The sequence below is a fragment of the Tyto alba genome, unplaced genomic scaffold, assembly GCF_018691265.1.
Source record: "Tyto alba isolate M040663 unplaced genomic scaffold, T.alba_DEE_v4.0 Super-Scaffold_20000042, whole genome shotgun sequence".
NCBI lineage: Eukaryota > Metazoa > Chordata > Aves > Strigiformes > Tytonidae > Tyto > Tyto alba.
This window is the reverse complement of record NW_024881293.1, coordinates 2,287,747-2,306,640: the sequence shown is the minus strand read 5'-3', so window position 1 is coordinate 2,306,640 and position 18,894 is coordinate 2,287,747. Positions and strand designations below refer to the sequence as shown.

General features: G+C 41.5%; 1 protein-coding gene and 1 long non-coding RNA gene across 2 annotated transcripts; both read right to left on the bottom strand.

Annotated features, from left to right (window-relative positions):
* Positions 1–3,484: 3,484 nt before the first annotated feature.
* MICOS10 (mitochondrial contact site and cristae organizing system subunit 10) lies at positions 3,485–18,858 on the bottom strand. Its single transcript, XM_042794891.1, has 4 exons — positions 18,730–18,858; positions 7,442–7,489; positions 6,708–6,817; positions 3,485–3,729 (listed from the first exon to the last, which is right to left on the bottom strand). The coding sequence occupies exons 1-4, from the start codon at positions 18,803–18,805 to the stop codon at positions 3,721–3,723; spliced, it is 243 nt and encodes an 80-aa protein (XP_042650825.1). The 5' UTR covers positions 18,806–18,858; the 3' UTR covers positions 3,485–3,720.
* On the bottom strand, positions 14,772–18,719 carry LOC116960075. The gene is made up of 3 exons (XR_006165512.1): positions 17,421–18,719; positions 16,762–16,906; positions 14,772–15,390 (listed from the first exon to the last, which is right to left on the bottom strand). It is a non-coding gene; the product is annotated as an uncharacterized LOC116960075 (long non-coding RNA).
* Positions 18,859–18,894: the final 36 nt, after the last annotated feature.

The following is an 18,894-nucleotide window of genomic DNA, read 5'->3' as shown; positions in this document are numbered from 1 at the left end:
AATGACACTGTCTCCTTGATATCCTCCCTCTATCTCGATCTGTTACCTAAGTTCATATTTAAGGTAGAACTACTAAGGCAGTGACCATCTTCTGGTATTACGCTTATGTTATGCCTAACAGAGCGCTGTCTTATTCCAAGAGATGCAAAGAACTGGTAATACATTTCAGTATTTTCTCTCCTTATCAGATTCAGATTTACACCAGTCAATATTGAGGATCTCAGTCTTTTACACCCATCATTGACTATATAAACAATCACCTGCTGGACAATAAACCAGAATTCTTAACTTATCAGGGATTTGCCATTCAGAATTTGGGGCGATTTGAGGCTAGCAAACGGTTGCAGAACATACCCTTCTGGAGTCTCCCAGACTGTTTAGTGGGCAGCCTTCCCCTGAGACTCCATGACCCGCCAAGAAAAAAAACAGTCAGAAAAAGGACGGCTGATTGAGTCAATGGCTCAAGACTCCAATTCCAGCCCCAGCTGCATGCCCCATTCCCTCCAAGACTTATCACTGACCTTGCCTACAGCTTCTCCCATCTTTATAACGGGCATCACAGCCCTTCCTACTTCCCTTAATCCCATCTATTTAGTTTGTAAAATCTCCAGGGCAGAGACTGATTTTTATTTGTGTGTACTGCTGTAATACACATACAGTAAGGTCCTGATCTTGGCTAAGGCTCCTAGGCATGATTGAAATACAAAGAAATGATGGTATCTTGATCAAACATGACAAACTCTGATAAACAAGAGAAAAGCAGCTTGATATTTTTTTTCCCTGCAGTCTCTGCTTTTCTGTGACTTGTTTATTCATCTCAGAGCCTCAGCAGACATCTAATCAAGCTGTTAAGAGTCAGATTTGTGGCCAGTCAAGCACTTAGGGAGTTGTTAAATGTTCAAAAAACAGTTCTATTCAGCAGCTTTTTTTGTTTTTTTTTTTTTGTTTTTTTCCCACCTAGATAGTGGTATGGTTTCTTTACTTACTGTATACTCACCATTTTCCTATTAAAATCGCATTGGGGTGATACAGTAACTTCTCCACTAAAAGGTCTCATTAAGTTTTGGGTACAGACACCTGACTTTTTTGGTCCTATCTTGTTTGCACTTTTTGGTACTGATCCAAATCACGCTACAGTTAGACGAAGCAATGATTTCAGCAGGCTTAAGAAAGAAGGAAAAATGTGATAGTTTCCAGATGAGTGTATTATACTAAATTTAACATGCCTTTTGGTACTTAGAATTTCCACTTTTCCCCCTTCCATTTATGTAATTAGAAATCAAGCAGCAGGAAACCATTCCTATTCCAACCTCAGTTGGGAACAGTATGGTCTCATTCCCATAGAGGGAAACAGAAGACTTGTCATCACAAGGAGACATTTTGCACAGCTTACATGAACAGGTTCAAAAATAGGTTTTGGATAATACAACTTTAATTAAACCAAAACAAATACAGGCCCATTATGTGCTAGTTATATATGCATATATGTATCTCTCAACACAAACAAGAAGCAAGGCAGCTGTGAAAGACAAAAAAGTTCAAGTTCTTACCCCGTTTAAAGAGCAATGACAAATTTTCAATTCCACTTTTTGAATTGTGCAATTTTTCCATGCTCACCCAAGTGGATTTCATATTAATGAACATTTGTTCTGATGATTCTCACCCTAGCAATAAAGGGCACATTGTGAATCAATATCTACAACAGTACCCTCTGAGTTCCAGGGCCAGGAGAAGCACTCAACCATGGGTCACAATAGATCCTACTAAGTAAGAACTAACCCTAGGAAGTCATATTTGAACTAAAGCAGAGTGTACCAGGGCAGGACAACTCGTTACCAGGTTCTCTAAACAAAAATGCAACCCATCATGGCCCAAATGACACAGCGCTAGCTAAAGCTTTTTCTGCATGTTGGCAGTCCTTTATATTCAGAGTGTTGCTATCGCTTTTGGTTCTCCTGTTTCTTACCCAGGTCGATGCTCCTCTCTCCAGCCGAACCCATGACTTACCAGACTCCTACCATCGCAGCACACACAGAGAACTCAATAAAAACACTTTCCAAACCACAGAAGAGCTACGGCTCCAAAGTACACAGTTCAAATTAAAAATTGGGGCCAGATAAAATGATTCAAAATTGAGAAGAAAGAAAGAGGTCTTGTTTCCAATAAGCTGTTTTGACCTGACTGATGAATGCAGTCCGGCAAGGGAGGAGGTGGAAAAACAAGGACATGCTCAAGCAATGGTCCTGGATGGTATCATGCTTTGACAGTCTTTAATGCTGCTCTGGCATTAAAGCTATTTTATTTCACAAGTCCATTGCTCTAGGCAAGCTCTTCAGCTTCTGTTGACTCTGGGCACAGCTCAACATGTTTCTTCAGTGTGCAAGATCCGCACACGAGTGCCCAGGGGATGTGGGCACGCAGGACTGCTGTAGCACCCAGACCAAACCTCAGTCCCACCGCTCAGTAAGGTGAGGAGTTTCTCAGGCTCTCTGAAGACTGTCCCTCAGTCCATCCCCTTCCTTTTTTGGCATGGTTTAAAACCCAAATATTGCGCAACTTGTTTTCCATTGTTTTCTCCTTTCTGGGGAGGAATTTTTTTGTCTATCTTCCATCTGCCAGCACTCACCATGCAGCAGAATAGGCTTCCAATAAAGGAAAGCTCCCTATCAATCTACACCGTTCCCATTCTGTCTTGAGAGGCACAGCATTTACATCTTGTGCTACATGGACAATATGCAGCAAGCACAGGACAAAGAAAAGAGGTCCTTGAGAGCCATCTCACTCGCTAGAAAATTGTGCTGAGTAAAGAAGTGGTGAAGTCAACCTCTTGAGTCAGGAGAAGAGCAGTAGACAACATGCCAACAAGTAATTACAAGGACGGGGGTTAAATGTAAAGTAAAAGGGAATACTTGGACCAGGGACTTGCCAAGGTAATAAAGAGCTTTAAATATTTGTGACCCCTTCCCAGACACTGAAACGAATATGTTCTCCCACAGAAGAGGGGTGAAAAAACAATCTAAAAGGTAAGCTCAGAGCCAGATGGCCTGTGCATCTGTAATTCGCCCACTATCCTGGGAAGTTTCAAACTTGGGTGACTCCATGACTCAAAGCTGCGAGACAGCACTGGCTAGCTGCATCAGACACACAGTTAGGATCTGCCCTTTTGGATTCTGACTCTTTGGAAAGGACAAAAATCCAATTTTAAAGGGCAACTGTACAAACAGGACATAGTAGTATTTATACTTCTCTCCAAACACCAGCACAAGCAGCAGGGGTCGAGTGGGTGATTTATGAGGTGGGAATGCTTCTTTGAACATTAGCTGGGGGTTGCCTTTCCAGAGTGGAGAGGAACATACGACGGCTGTCTTTTCTGAAGAGCTCTCACAGTGGCTTTTACCCAGGTGGTCACAGCTGCGAGGTACTCAAAATGAAGGCCTCTCCTTCCATTCTCTCTCTCACTCACATACAAAGTCAACACACCAGAGAAGGCCATTTTTCTTTTATTTATTTCCCAGAAGAGCTCTTCCTTGCACTTTCCAGACATGATACAAAACAAGCAACAGACCCTTGTTTCATGTACAGAAACAGTTTGTTGGAGTATAAAGAGTTACTGGTGATCGTTACTGAAGAATGTTGGCTTATTCCAGGGGCACTTCAGTATTCCTGAGGAATAATCATTGATTTCTCCTTCCTTCCCACTGGGATAGTCTTAGTCATTAGTCACTGTTCCTGTAAAGCAAGAAGGCTTATATTATTAAAAAGCCATTTGGGTTCCTTACATGGAAGGTGCTGCACGATGTAAAGCAAGCCACTTAGCTTTGTAACATTTCCAGAAGGTAGGCTAACATTTTCATCCTTCGCTAGACTGAGAAGTTGAGTATGGAGAAGTTAATCAGCTATTTTCATACCAGAAGCATGCCATGTTTTCATGCATATAACCCTCCATTCTGATAAAATGGATACTTCAAGAAAACCCAACATTATTGTTCAAGTTAACTATTCACAGATTGAATAGGAATCTGATAGAAATCAAAGCCACAAAGGACAGGAGGGAAAGGCCCCAGTTGCCAGACTTCTTGTATTCTTGCACAGCAATATAATCCACATTGCTATCAAAGTACAGGGTTCTGGATTTTGGGGTGATAAATAATACAGGCTAAATAACCTGAAAAATATTATACTTTCCATTTTACAAGGAAACCTAGGCCATTTAATTCTCACCCATATCACCTTAAGCCTTGAAATAACTGCTAGATGTTGATTTTAAATTCAGCTGAAGTCACAGTGACATCTGCTTGATCAAATTACTTAAAAAGCCCTCAGGATCTTATGACCACAAATCAGAACTTTTCTGCATTTTAAGTAGTCTCTTGGCCTAAATCAGTGGCTCTTGCATTGGTGTTAGTGTTTCATGATCAAATTACCAACTCAAAGGATGGGCAGCACGATGATCCAAGTTACAGCTAGAGCAGCTGCAAAGTCACTTCACAATCTCCTTATCATTTGGTATCCTGAAGGTCCTCTGTCCTCTCATTCTCACTTTGGATTCAGAATTAAGAACTTGATCCTGAAGAATCAAGAATCTAGACTGGATAAAGCCCCGAGTAACCTGGTCTGACCTCACAGCTGACCCCGGTTTGAGGTCAGACTAGGTGACCTCCTTAAAGTCCTTTCTCATTTGAGTTGTCCTGTGATCCTATGAACTTGGGAGATTTGGAAAACTAGAAATAATTTTGTTCAAGCTAATCCGTGTTACATTTCCCTCTCTCAAAGCAGCTCATTTTCTTGCAGCAACATCTTGACAAGTTAGCATTTGAACAGAAACTCAGTTTTGCAAAGGAAGTCCTATAGAGTTTAGTTACAACAGTATTTTTCTAGGAAAAAAACAGATGAGTGATAATGCAACAATATTTTCCATGCTCCTAACCAACAGAAATGAAATAATTTTGTTGTAATAACCTTGGAGCCATTATCCATGACACGACATTTTGGAGAGAATTAATGACATTAACCATTAGATGGCTTCATCCACGTCTCCCTTGCTCAGCTTGTTCAGCCTCTTTGTGCCAGAGAAAGCTAGTGGAGACAGTGCACTGGAAACTATTTGACTAGTCTTGTGCCATGCAGGCAGCTGCGCTTCTTCTGTGAAGTGTCCTTTGAATTACCTCATGCTTCGAAGGACCACCCTTGCTCCAGAACACAGATTAGTCCTTAATCCAAACAAAATCCCCTACTAGGCTGACCTGAAAGTCAGTTTTCTGTTGCCCAACATCCCTAGTAACAAGCATCCTTGAATGAATAATGCTTTCTCAGAACATGTGAACAGGGCATTTACCATTCACAAGAAGCTGCACGTATGTCATTTCAGTTTCTTTTTGGAGCCGTAAATTGCAGGAATACCCTCAGGATAGTGTGGAAAGCTAACACGTTTTGATGTCAACAAATGTGTCCAGAAGACTCATGCACAGACTTCCGATTCTGGGCTGTAGCTGGCAATGTGGTATTAGCTGCACCTAAGTCACAGGTTTTCTATACTGCCATCCAAAATATTTTATTCTGAAGAAGCTGTTCAAGAATCTTGTTATTGCTTCCCTTTCTTAACAGGCAGCTGAAGAAAATATTTGTAAATATATATGTCTGGAAGGGCTGCAGAAGGCTGGCAAAAGCTCATGTGCCAGTAAATCTAAGGAGGACTAGACCCATCTTAGAGCTCTAGATGCATCAGAAAAAAGCCTAAAACCCCCTTCAGGCCTCCTTCATCAAGTAGACAAGGGATACAGCAGCAATTTTTACATTCTGTGTACTTGCCATGTACATGCATTCTGTGTACTGGCAGAACATTTTACCTCAGTACTTTCTGAAGTGTTCAAATAACTGTAAATACATCCTGACAGCCTCTCCACCAGTATCAGTGAAATGCTTTTAGTAGCATATGGCTTTCTGGATCCAAACTATGCATGCACATCCCTTTTTTTTTTTTCCAGATGCCACAATGATAAATTACCATCAGAACAGCCTCAATTTTTACATGTGAAGAAATAAAGAAAATAGTAATGAAGTCAGTTTGTGGACTTCATGCACTGTAGGCCATTTTCAAGTGCACAAATGTTTCCTGCTAATTCATCTATTTTAAAATATTTTATCTCATTATTGCCAGTGATAATACTGAACTTGTTTAAATTACACTCATCAAAACTAAAGTGTACAATTTCATCAGACTGATTATTACATTACTATCCAGCCAAACAAGCCACAAAACTTAAAGTGATTAGTGTTTTCATGTTGCAAAAAAAAAAACCCAAAACAAAACAAAAACAACCCCACAAAAGATCAAATAATTGCTTCCACAGTTAGATCTACCTGACTTGACTTTCCATTTCTTCCTAGTTCACCTCTTTCAAAGTCTGAAGACAGAATCTTACCATTAGTTTAGTTTTTCAGCTTTTCTAACATGTATTTTTATTATTTGTGGGAAAACTTACCTGCAGGATCTGTTGAACTAATTCTATGTTTAAGTTTACTGCTAAACTCACCAGATATTAAAGATTTCTAAAGAGCAGGGGAACTGCCCCTGCTTTGGCAACACAAGTTTCTTACTAGTACTTTTTTGGGAAAGGTGATGGAAAACTCATTTAAATAGTGTCTAGATGTACTGTTTAATGCTAACTTACAGTTACCAATTAATAGCAATGAGTACTGATACTTACTTTTACAAATTTACCATGGAGAAGATATGGAGACTGGAAGTCATGTTGACAATTGGAATAAGCCATTCCTAACCCCATCCCTGACCCAAAAGCGATAGGCCATGTCTTTCCTGTGGGGAAGGCAAGCAGAGAAGAAAAGTTAAAGTCAGGAAAAGCTGTTCATTTCCCATGATGGTGCTTATTTAATAGTGCTATCACTACAAAACAATGAATTACTGGAAGATATATATTTGGCATTTTAAAGTTCTGTGAGTCCTAAAATCAGCTAAAAACCAGACCACTTCAGAAGAAAAAACAAGAGTAACAGTGAGTAAGACATCATATTTAATGTTTAATGGAGACTAATCTCTGAACTCAAGATATTACTGAAAATTATTCTGTTACCAAAGCATAACTAAAAAATAATTTAGACCAGTTTTAAAACCCTGACAAGACTGGCATAAACTGATGTCTAGACACATGGCTCCAGTAATTTGGCTCGGAGTTTCCTGCAATTCCAGAATTTGAGCTGAACACAGTAGGAGCTTAGAGAGATGCCACGTGTAACAATGTTGTTACTCAACAGTTAAGTTTAGGTAACTCCATTTCAACCGAAAAGACATGACCAATAATGAAAGAATTGGTCTAACATGCTAATTAAGTTTTACATGCCTCAGATTTCTTGGTTTTAAACTGCACCTACAACAGACGGAAATGAGGAAACCAGGCAGTCAAGATTACTGCAGTATACTTACTTTTGAAGAAGATGACTGAGAAAACAATTCCTAATCCGAATCCAGCACCTGTAAGAAGAAATGCAGTGAGTGAGGACCCAGACTACGTTATTTCAGCCCACCAAACAAAAGTGTTCTTAAATGGCAATTCTGGGAAAAAAAAAAAAAATTTTTTTTGTTTTCTTAAGTAACTATAAGCAGCTAATTCAGCTTAGAATTCCAACACAGAGAAGTACATTATCAGAAAGATTTGGGAAACAAACCAGACTCTCATCCCAGAGAAAGTTACTGAATTTCTGTCACCATATACAATGTGGAATTAAGATTTATTTGGCTCATTGTCAGCAAATGAGAAACACTTAAATGAAAACTTATTGTGTCCTTGAGCTTTAGATTTTGCAGATGAATATCTTATTGTATTTCGTTTATCTCACTACTTTAACTACTTCAATGTGTGTCCTGAGGGCAGCAAAACTTTGATGCTTTGTGTTACCTTATACCTTGCAAAAGAAAGCTCCAGGCTGCTTATCTTTCACATCCACAACATTCATTATGAAGCATACTTAAACATTAGGAATGAATGGCTTTTCACATCCTTAGACTATATAGAGAAGTAACTGCAACAGTTGAAAAAAATTCATCCAGCACCATTAAAAAACTCGGCTGGCATATTTAAAAATAAATCTTGCTTTCCTTGGAAGGTGCGCTTCTGATTTTTTGCAAGAAGTCAGGCAAGTCTGCAAAACTCCTCTCATGACCCAATAAATGTAACAGTGCAAACTTTGAGCTCAGTGCGTAAATTCTACCTTTAATTGTATCAACTGAAGACAAACATTTTAGATAAGGCACAGAAGTACAAAAGTTTAAAAAAGGAAAAAAAAAATCAGGTATTTTTTTAATGAATATATGCATGACTAACAGTTTCAGGTTTATTTTGCAGCAAACACATCCTGTTATGGGTTTCAGTTCTCTCCTTTCAATACAAGAAATCTAACATATATAATGAGTTTTATTAATTAAAGGTGTACTTCAAAAAAAAAAAGAAATTCCTAAAAGCATGTGATCATTATTTAAGCTCCTGTTGAACACATTACTAAGTGGGTTGAGTCCAGAACAATGCCAAAGAATCCTATACCCTCTTGGCATAGAGGAGTACGTTTCTTTTTGTTTAAGTTTCCTTCTGCTCTTTAAACCTCTTTCCTTGCAAAAAGTACATTAATGGTAGCTTCTGTTGAGGCACAGATTATTGAAACAGTACTTACTGCACTACCTAGTAAATTAGCTAAACTCCCCACATTTTTCATTGATTAAAACCCCTTGATTATTAGAACTGAGATGACCAAACAGATGATCTGAGCAAACCCCCTTACGTTTACTCTCCTGTTAGGACTTCACTGTCCATATTTACTGAGAACTGGAAATCAGAGTTGCTTTTGAAAACTCATTTTACTACAGATTTTCAATTGTGACAGAGGTAACTACTTTACCAGGTCATTACAACTTTGGAGTAGGCTTACAAAACATGCAACTGCAAGGAAGAACTTTGACCGCCTGCCAAGTGGTCCTGACATAACTCCCCCAGACATTTTAGAAACTGAGCGTTTTGCACAAGGTCAGGTTTTCACTCTAATCATTTGCACAGCTAAGGGAATGTCTCAGTTCCTCAGATGTCTGGTCAGCGCTTCAGGATTTTTCTGCATTTCAGACAGTAAGAGATACACCACTTGGAGCATCTCGTATAAACAGTTAACTGCTCATATTGTGTCACTGACCGGCATTTATATGCAGACTGGAAGAGACATCATGCATTACTAAGAGGAGCAGTTCATCTGGGCTAATGCCTCCACTCCCCCTCCCCAACTAGAGCCTTCCTTCTGCACCTTTGCGATAATACAGCTGGTGCTGGCTCTCGCAGAGTGTTTATGCTATTAAGGGTAATTACTATCTTCAAGAATTCATCCAACAGACAACTGTTTGGCCCTCTGACCTGATTCCCTCTGCCAGTCTTTTCCTACAATACGTAGTAATGCTGCCTCTTTGTTTTGGGCTGTTGTACTGGAGGTCTGAAAAGGACTTGCTGGAGGTAATTTCCTTCTGTTCAGTCAGCACTAGGTGTTGTTTGAACTGTCCGGTTCAGAACGCCTGTCATGCAGTGAGTGATACTGGTCCCCCGCTTCCTGTCCAAGAAAAGATCCCCTCTGCCAATCCAAACAGTTTAGCTAATCAATGAGAGATGATTTACAGGATGACAAATTCTGCATCATCTCGATGCAGAGCTCGGGCAGTTTCTAAAGTCACCACATTTTCCGTGTTACCAGTCAAACCCACATTCTTCTTGCCAGTGTGGTGGTAAACTGCTTACTTTCTTAAGAAAAGTCTGCAATAAGGAACCAGCTATGATTAATACAGTTTTTCCATCTACTTCCACAAATCATCATTATCTTGCATTCTCTTTACCTCCTTCAGATGCTCTCTCACATTACAGCCCTGTTTGTAAGGGCTCCGCCGCACAGATGCCATCAATGCTGCTTCCTGTTGGCCATAGGGGAAGCTACAGGATACACTTAAAGGTGAAAAATATATTCTTTCTGCCAACTGCAGTTCAGCCTAAGCCTAAAACAAAACCTAGGTCTTTCCCCATGCTAATACCCAACATCACTGTTACACAGATGCGGTCCAGCATGACTGACTCGGGAAAGACCATTCTTTCCTAAGAAAGCTTTTTTCTGAAGCAGTAAATCTGAAGGGATTCTTCTTTTTCATGAAAATGAAATTTTCATGCAATTTTAGAGGGTATCACTGCACCCTGTTCCAGCAGGACAGGGAATACAGTGGCTGATGAGTTTAAAAAGATGATGGTAAGATACCCAGGGCCTTGCTTTAAGTAATGTAAATGCTACAGAGAAGGAAAGGAAAAGGTCTGACAGCTGATGTTTTTTTGTTTTCTGTACAAGGCAACTTGAGAAATTAAGCCAAAAAAAGTACCCTAGCTTCCCTCATGCCAAAGGCAGCTCGGTCCATTCCTCCTCTCACTGAGGAATAGACCAGTCTATGCTGTGAACTTGTTCATCGCAACATCCAATCAACAAAGAATGCTCCGATCTGCCCCCTCACATCAGCCAGTGCACATACAGCATTTGCTCTTTTCTACTTGGTTTTAACATTTAAGCACTGGTTTTAACTTAAAACCAGAAGCTTTAGCTACATTTAATTTCTTAGCCCATCTGGTTAAGGACCGATTTCTGTGGATAGTTTGTCACTCATCTTCATTCCCCTAGAAAGTATTTGTGGTTATGTGGTCATTTCCTGCGTCTCCAGGACCAAGGGGGAGCTAAACCATCTTGTCTTGGGAGCAAAGTAACACATTTCACTTTAATTCTATATAAAGTTACACCAGAGATAAACAATGGCAGAGCTGTTGATGAGTTTTACAGGTTTAAGTTCTCACATGCTCAATTTCCTTTTAAAGAGGCAACATGTTGCTTCAAAGAGCCTCCCACCTGACCAGGGGACACTCAGTCTGCAGCTGTTTCTACTAAAGATCAGCACCTCTAGGCCAGGCTTTAACTTCATAACAATAAAACATGAAAGGTTTATCTTACAATAAAAACAAACGAACATGGAAAAGCTAAGGGCTTGATCCACGCCGGGTACATTCTCCCTCCCTTTTTTGCATGACAGACTCTTTGGAGAAAAAGGCCACAGGAAAGAGTATGATACATTTTTCACCTCCTCTGACAGTTTAAAATGTTTAACTAGAAAAACAGTCCCTTCCACCCTACATCTATCACTTCAGCTTAAACTCATTTACAGTCAGTGTCAACAGGGGACAGGACAGTTCTGTGGACATTCTCCTCCCGCTCCCCAGTAAGCGTCCTGGCCGCACGGACCGGCACAGCCACACGGAATTGGTATTAGGCAGAAAGCCCAGTCTCCAAAACTTTTTAATTCTGCTTTTCTGGCTCTTACACCTTCCAAGAAAAATGTCACAGTACCTCAAATCAATCTAACACACAGAAGAGCACGCGCCGTATACCCAACAGGACATCATAAAAGTGTCTCAGAGAGAAACACTAATCTTCAGGATGGGCTCCTGCCCCATAAGAACATCTGGGAAAAGCTTTTTCTACAAATTTAATCAACAGTCCCTCCAACAGCGATACTACACGGCTCTTCCCGAGGCTACCCAAGTAGCTATAGGCTGGAGCAGCTATTAAGACTGCCACACCCAGCTATAGTTTTCTTCAATAGCTTGAAATATAAATAGAAGGATTAAAATATGCTTGTTGACATCTGGCAAATGTGTTGCTGTTACTATAGCACCTGGAAGTTTTTCAATTATTTAATCTGATGACAAAAAGAAAACTATTATTTTCCTCTGCCATTCCTTACACACAAATACAAAATAGAGAGCTCCAGGCTCCTCTCCTTCAGATTCTGTTATTTTACAATTAAAAGAACTAAATGACTGAAATAAAATTAAGAAGGAGCTCCTGGAAGATGGCTTCTGTTCCAAGAAAATAGCAACCACTCTGTACAGACAAGACTCTCTAAAACAGGTCAGGGACTTGTCCGAACAGAGAAGATTTTTTCCTCCCAGCTAGAAAGACAGCTTTCACTAGGATCAAGAAAACCTCTCAAGCTCAGTTAGCTTCTCTCTTGGGACAGTGACAGCAACAGCATCAAGGTCCAACAGGAGATCACATCCACGGGCCTGATGCAGTGGAAGTTTCAAATGAGCATGAGCTCAGTCCAGCACTACAATTTGCTTTAGGTAAGGAAATACCCAAGAAAAGTCAAGATCATCAAAACAAACAAAAAAGGCAAGCAACTCTCAAAACAATATTCTCCCTCCTCTTGTAGGGTGTCCCATCCTGCCCCACTCCATTCCCACTTTGACAAGATACTTTGATACTTGTTTTGCAAAAGTAGGGAGGAAAGCCTTCTTCATACACCAGGACCTTTTTATAGGGCAGCACTTAGCACCAGTTAGAAATCCAAGACCATGAAATCACTTATTTTCGGAGAGAATTAATTTTAAGCAAATTCTTAGCAAGGCCCTTTGTGGCAGGAATCAGATTTTCTTCAAACACCAACTCTGAAGCTTTCATTCTCATCTCCCCCGTTGTGTGGATTGTTTACATAGCAGACAGAAAAATGAACAAGGACACGAGAAGAAAACATAGTGAAACTATATACCAAGTACTCGAGGAAGAAGCAGGAAAAAAGTGTGTTTTGTTTTCTTCTAGCATTTGACTGTAGTAACACAGAATACTTGGAATGACAGAATATAAATATCCAAATACCATTATAATAAAAAAATCCCAATATGCTTCCAGGGGCCACTTTCACCCTTAAGCACTGCTGCAGGTCAGCCGCTGCCCAAAGGCTAACCTTAGATAAACACCAGCACTTCTGCAGATGGACACAGCAGCGGGAAGTATCACCGTTAGCCCATGATCTCCCCCCCAAGCAGTCACAGCAATAGTCTCGTAGGGGACCAGAAACTTTTCATCCTCACACTGGTGAATGAGCTGGTGAGACAAGCGGGGACACGCATTTCCTCCCTCTTTAAAAAGAAAGAGAAAAGAATGGAAGCTGCTCTTGGAATAGACCACACAACAAAGGATCTCATCAATATTGCATCAAGCTTTTAGACAAAATCAGGGTTGAACTCGCTTTAGAGGCACATATATAAGAAATCAGCAAGATACTCATAATATGGAAAGTACACCTCTGACAGAGAAGTTGACCTTGTCTTACTGCAATAAAGCATTCCACTAATGAAAACAACAGCATTGCTAAAAAGGTAAGTTTTTCTGTAGCAAGCACATCCATGTTTTGGGCTTTTGCAAGCCTAACTATGAGGGTTGGCAATCATGCTTCTTCACACCCATCCAACGTAGGTTGACCATTACTGACGTCTACTGGCTCAGCTAAGAAATAGAGGCTGTTCAGAGCAAGAAGTGTTACGGTGGCATCTCACTAGCAGAAGTGCTAAGGAAAGAAGCCTGATCCTTCTCAAAGCTCTTGCCATTAATTTATTATCATCAAGGATGTGCCAGCAGCCCTGAAAGGCTTTTCTCAGAAAACTATATCTGATATAACAAAGAGTTGTTCCCACCTACTGCTGTAACATCTCAAGGACCAAATGAGTGGTTTAAGGCATCCCTTGGCTACAGTCCCCCTCCCCTGGACAGTGTCACTGTGTGCCACCTCCCCAAGGCAACACAGCTGGCATCTTATCAACACACTAATGCGGAGGACAAGGAAGTCCGTGCACTTTGGATTCATTTCCAGCAGAGGAGACCTAACGCAGTCATGGGTTTTAAATGACTGCACTATCAGACAGACGTCACAGCTCCTGTGTCAGGTTTTCTGGCACACCAGAAGCATTGCCAAGAGCAGGCTGGAACAAGGGTTGAGCAGGGTTTCCCCAGTATCGCTCACGACTTCGGTCAGGGAGTTGATCAGGCACACCTTGGCAGGGCAGCTTCCTGACTCGGTCTGACGGCCAGCCAAGGGGAACAGCAGGACACAATGCAGTTAAAAGAAGAGACACCTGGATTCCTAAAGGTTTTCCATCCTTTTCTTCCAAAAGAAGATAATAGCCCTTCAATCTGCAGACAGTCATTGTATTCAGAACTCTCCTAACGACATAACTAAATATTGCTGTTAGATTTTTGACTAAAAGCCTAGTCTCAGAACAGCATCTGTCCACCTCTTTCAAATAATTTTTTTTGTTGTTGTTGTTGTTGGCTGAATTGCCTCCCTGCACAGCCTAAACCATAAGCAGTTAATATTTACACTACTTGGTCTGCTACAAGATACAACTAGTAGAACTGGATCTGTTCCTGTACAACACAGAAAAATAACTTTGGGTTACAAACAAAGCTCACATAATAATGCAGTTGTGTGCTTGCATAATATTTGTGTTCTTCAGTATTAGAAACAAAATCCCAACTGGGGAACAAGTCTTTTGACCTGATAGATAAGATTGGATGGCCACATTACAATTGCCAAGCAAAAAAATACTTCAAAACAGGAATTTCAGGATTTTGTATATTTAGAGAAAGTCTAATCCAGTTTTCAGAAAGTATAATCAAGTTTTATCATTATATAGACTGACTTTATCCTATTCATAACCATGTGAAAGATTATTTAAAAATACTGACATTGCAATCCATACAATGGTTCTTTCTGAAATACTCAATCTGTGGAATGACACAAACAATACAATTTTACCCTTGCCATTAACAGAAACAGCTATTCAATCAGGCCAGAAGAAATTACATAACAGTTACAGGAGAATTGAAAGTGCCTTTTTCTCTTAAAAAAAAATCCTATTCAATGGAAATTAGAAACATTTTATTTTTAGATGTCAAAACAGAGGATTAGTGGAAAATTAACATTACTACACTGGGTTATTTACAAGCTTCCAGGCTGAATTTAGGTCAATCACAGACATACATGAAACATCTATCTCCTGAAAAAAAAAAAAATTAACTTCAGCACATCAGCTTAACACACAAGTCAAGAAGCAAACAGCTTTCCTAGGATTACCTTTCAATATCAGGTAAATTAGTGTTCAACTCATTTAAAATTACAACAGTTACAAAACCAACCAACACGCACGGGCACACAAATCTCCTTCCCCTTACACACATACCCTTTATTGCCTCCCTGTTCCCCAGAAATGGCATATAACAATGATGTGTCCAAAATTATAGCCTCACAGAGAAAAAACAACTCTATCAGTCCTTCGTGAGTAATTGTCTTTCCAAATAAACACGCATGAACTATCAATCAGTTAAACAAACAAACCAATCCTTTAAACAGGGTTTGAAGCAGGTAGGATGGAAGAAGACACAGTTCCTTCCCCAGCTCTTCTCTGCAGAGCTCTACTGATGAAAAGTAAGAAATGGTTGTGAAGGCTGGAGAGGACACAGGAGTTGATAAAGTTTTGCAAGCTGGGAAGAAAAAGAAGGCCACTGTAGTTTGGTTCTCCTTCTCCATACATGAAACAAACAACTGATGGGTAAGAAAAATCAGTATCGGGAAGAAAGACAGAACAGAAAGTTAAATTGTTTAAATGACTGCATGGGTGAAGAGTCTTGAGAACAGCGTGAAGCCAGAGCCAGCATGATCTGGATTGCCCCTCAGAGAAACCACCTGAGCAGCCAAGAAAGCACAACCTGGCCCACTACACACAAAACAGTGTGGTTACAGCTAGATTTAGAAAGCTAAAGAGAACAAAAATACCCAGACCCATCCTCATCATTAGCAAAACAAATTAATGTCAGTCCTAATAAAAAGGAGGTGAGTGCATAAACTCCATTTAACAATGTTTCAATGTTTTGTGCAAGCATGCAGAGGTTTACAGTACTTAACTCTCTGAAACGAAATACTGTCTTAACAATGCCTGACAACATATTCTGTTTTAAACTGACAAGAAGAAGAAAGTTTTTATACTAAATTACAAGATGCACACAGGTGGTGACCAAGAGGTCAAAAATACAATACAGCATTTCAAAAGATGTAACAGAAGATTAACATCCATTTTGGACATTTTAATGGCAGGAGATCAAATTGCTTCCAGGCGCTTGATCTCCAAATAAACTAGTACAGCATAATTACAAACACCACAGTCAACTACAACCACACTGGCTGAAGCAACTGCAGTGGAAAGCCTGACAAACCGATACAAGCTAGGACAGGCTGCACAGCCACCAACTATTATTTAAAAACATACTATTGCTAATAAAGTCATCCTGATAGCTGATACCTTCCCTTCTCATTCTCTTTTGTTTCCCATGTCCCTCCAGCCCTCAAATTAATCTACAGCAATAATTTATCTCTACAGGTCTCACAGACACTGGAAAACTCTCATGCGTGCAAGGCTTCAGAAATTCGGTGCTTTCCTTTATGAGGTCTGGAAGGGGAAAACACAGGGCTACTCACAATGTTTGTTTCTCTCCAGTCATTGGCTGGAAAGATCTCTCTTCTCATCTCAGGAAGGACATAAAGGAAGGAAACTGTGGCCACCAAAAGGAAAAGTCCAACAAAGAAGTGAGGATTTAGTAAACTTTTATATCCCACATAACAAGTAATGAAATCCTAAGTGAAAAACTTTATTTTCTTTCTTTCTTTCCAGTATAACAACTGCCCTTGATAGTTTATTGGAAATTCCAGTAAACTTTGCAGTAATATTACAAAAACAATCATCACAACCACGCATAAAGTCTCTGCAAAGAAAACAATAATTTCCACTGAGATAGTCTGAGAAAGTTTGTGTTATCAGCACTCAGTTAACAGTTTGCATAGCTAGGCCACCGACTCACTTCTCATTTAAAGGCCATCATCGTCTTCTGTCACAAACTACTGGAGTATGAAGCAACTTCTGGGTTGTTCAGACTTCCAAAGTTCATACCGAGTCATTTGTTGTTAATGCCACGGAGGAGGTTGCCAGCACAGACGCTTCAGTTACTGGATCAATTGTAAAAGCACACAAAACAGAAAAACGCTATCACTCATGAAGAGAAACACGTGTCTAAGGCCATCAAGCTGGGTTTAATGCTAAGGAAAAAATTCAAAAGCTGCAGCCCACGTGCCCTTTTTGGGCAATCTAATGAAAAACATGAATTTTACTGAGACCTCTACTCAATGCCGTCATGAAGCTAACACTAGGAACCCTTGGTCCGGACACTAGTGCATTAAGATTCAGCGCATTTTCTTTCTTCTGTTGTCACTTTAGGATGGAAAAAAACACCAAATTAAAATGAAAGGCCTGCTGAAGAGACATGCTGCATTGAAATCAACCCTGTATCCACTTCTTTCAGTCTCCTGGAAAGACTTTCCATGCACAGGATTCCTACATGTACATGTACAGCTGCAGCATGGAGCACGTTTTTGTTTATAATTTGGCATACTTAATATTTTATGATAAAGCAACCAATGCTGTGGAAACATAAACATATGTGGATATGTTTGTCAGACAAACCTGAATAGAATTTCATAAGGCAAAACACTGCTCCGGAGCACTTGACACTTTCCAAAGGCCTGTTATAAACAATGGAAGTTTCAGTTTACTTAAAATTATTAAACATCTTTTCTAATGGAAAAGTATTAGGCAACTAAAACCCTGAGTTCCTCATCAGCTTTCAAGCATAAGGCCACTACAGCAACAAGAAGTAAACATTCACATTTCTCAGATATTATTTATGGCTCTAAAAGAGGCTTCTGCACCAACATGGAACACATACCTTTCGTGTCAGATACTTCACTTCTCACTCTATACACTGCACTTCAGGATTTGCTTTGGTATACACATTTTGTAAAGCTACAACCTCTGTCTAGTCGGCCTGTCAGCCTGTCCCATGAAGAGCACTGAACGGCACATACACAATTACGATCCTTCTTAAAACTCACAGCTTTAAGTGAAATGCTATGGTTTGTTGCAGATCTGAAGCACAGCAAGCATATACATAGTCCTAACTTTAAGGACAAATAAACCTGGAAGAAAATCAACGGAACTGTTCCCCTACTCCAAGGCACGACTGTCTGCAGGGCTGGGCCACCGGACGGAAAGCTTCTCAATGTCAAACTGCACACACTGTGCTAAGTAACACATGCCAAAGCTATCAGCGTGTCACACTGCGTATTGCTTTTAATAAACACAGCCCACCTCGTACACTGAGTGATGCGAGCAGCTCTGCAGAAGCAGATTTTGAAAACCAAGCCGCTGTCATAGCGAAACTGAAGGCAGGCAAGGTCGTGGCACGGAGGGACCCGGTTATGCCTGTGCGGGGCCCATTCATTCGGGGCAGGAGGCGTCCCGCCGGCCGCGGAGCCCAGCGCGGAGGGAGATTTCCCACGGAAACCTCTCATCTTCAACCCAGAGAGCAACCAGAGGTCAAACCCGACCTGGACCGCGGGTAAGACGGGGCCGGGCCGGGGAGAAGAGCCCGGGGCGGCCGTGGGAGCGGGCCCAGCGGGGGTCCCTGCGGCGGCCAAGGTCACCTTGCCAGGCCCCGCTCCTCCCGCCGCCAGTCCCCGAGCCGGGTGGGCAGCGCTGTCCTGCGCGGAGAACGCCCCGCCGCCCCGCCCGGGCCCACAGCGCGCCGGGGCCGCCGCCGATCTAAGCCGGGCCCGCAGCGGCGGGGGGCACCGGGCCTCCCACGGCCCTTCCCCGCAGTGCCGGGCGGGGGGGTGGGCAGCCCTCCCAGCCCCGGGGCGCTCGACTGGCCGCTACCGCTGCTCCCCGGGTGCTCCTGCCCTGCCCTGCCCTGCCCTGCCCTCCCCGCCCTTACCCAGCTTGACGGCGGAGTCCGCCAGACACCGGTCCCACTTCCTGCCCAGCTCGCCCTCCGACGCCATCTTGGCCATCCCCCTCCCGCCTCAGGCCGTGCCCTCGTCTCCTCCCCCGCGCAACTCTCGCGAGACTGGGCCGGGGCGGACCGACGGCGGCGCGCCAG

What these genes read in the sequence shown, in the direction of transcription:
- MICOS10 (XM_042794891.1), bottom strand. Translation starts at nt 18,805, where the DNA reads ATGGCCAAGATGGCGTCGGAGGGCGAGCTGGGCAGGAAGTGGGACCGG. An exon ending in GGACTCCGCCGTCAAGCTGG is followed by an intron (nt 7,490 to 18,729) that starts GTAAGGGCGGGG and finishes TTCTTCTTACAG; the next exon opens with GTGCTGGATTCGGATTAGGA. An exon ending in CTCAGTCATCTTCTTCAAAA is followed by an intron (nt 6,818 to 7,441) that starts GTAAGTATACTG and finishes CCTTCCCCACAG; the next exon opens with GAAAGACATGGCCTATCGCT.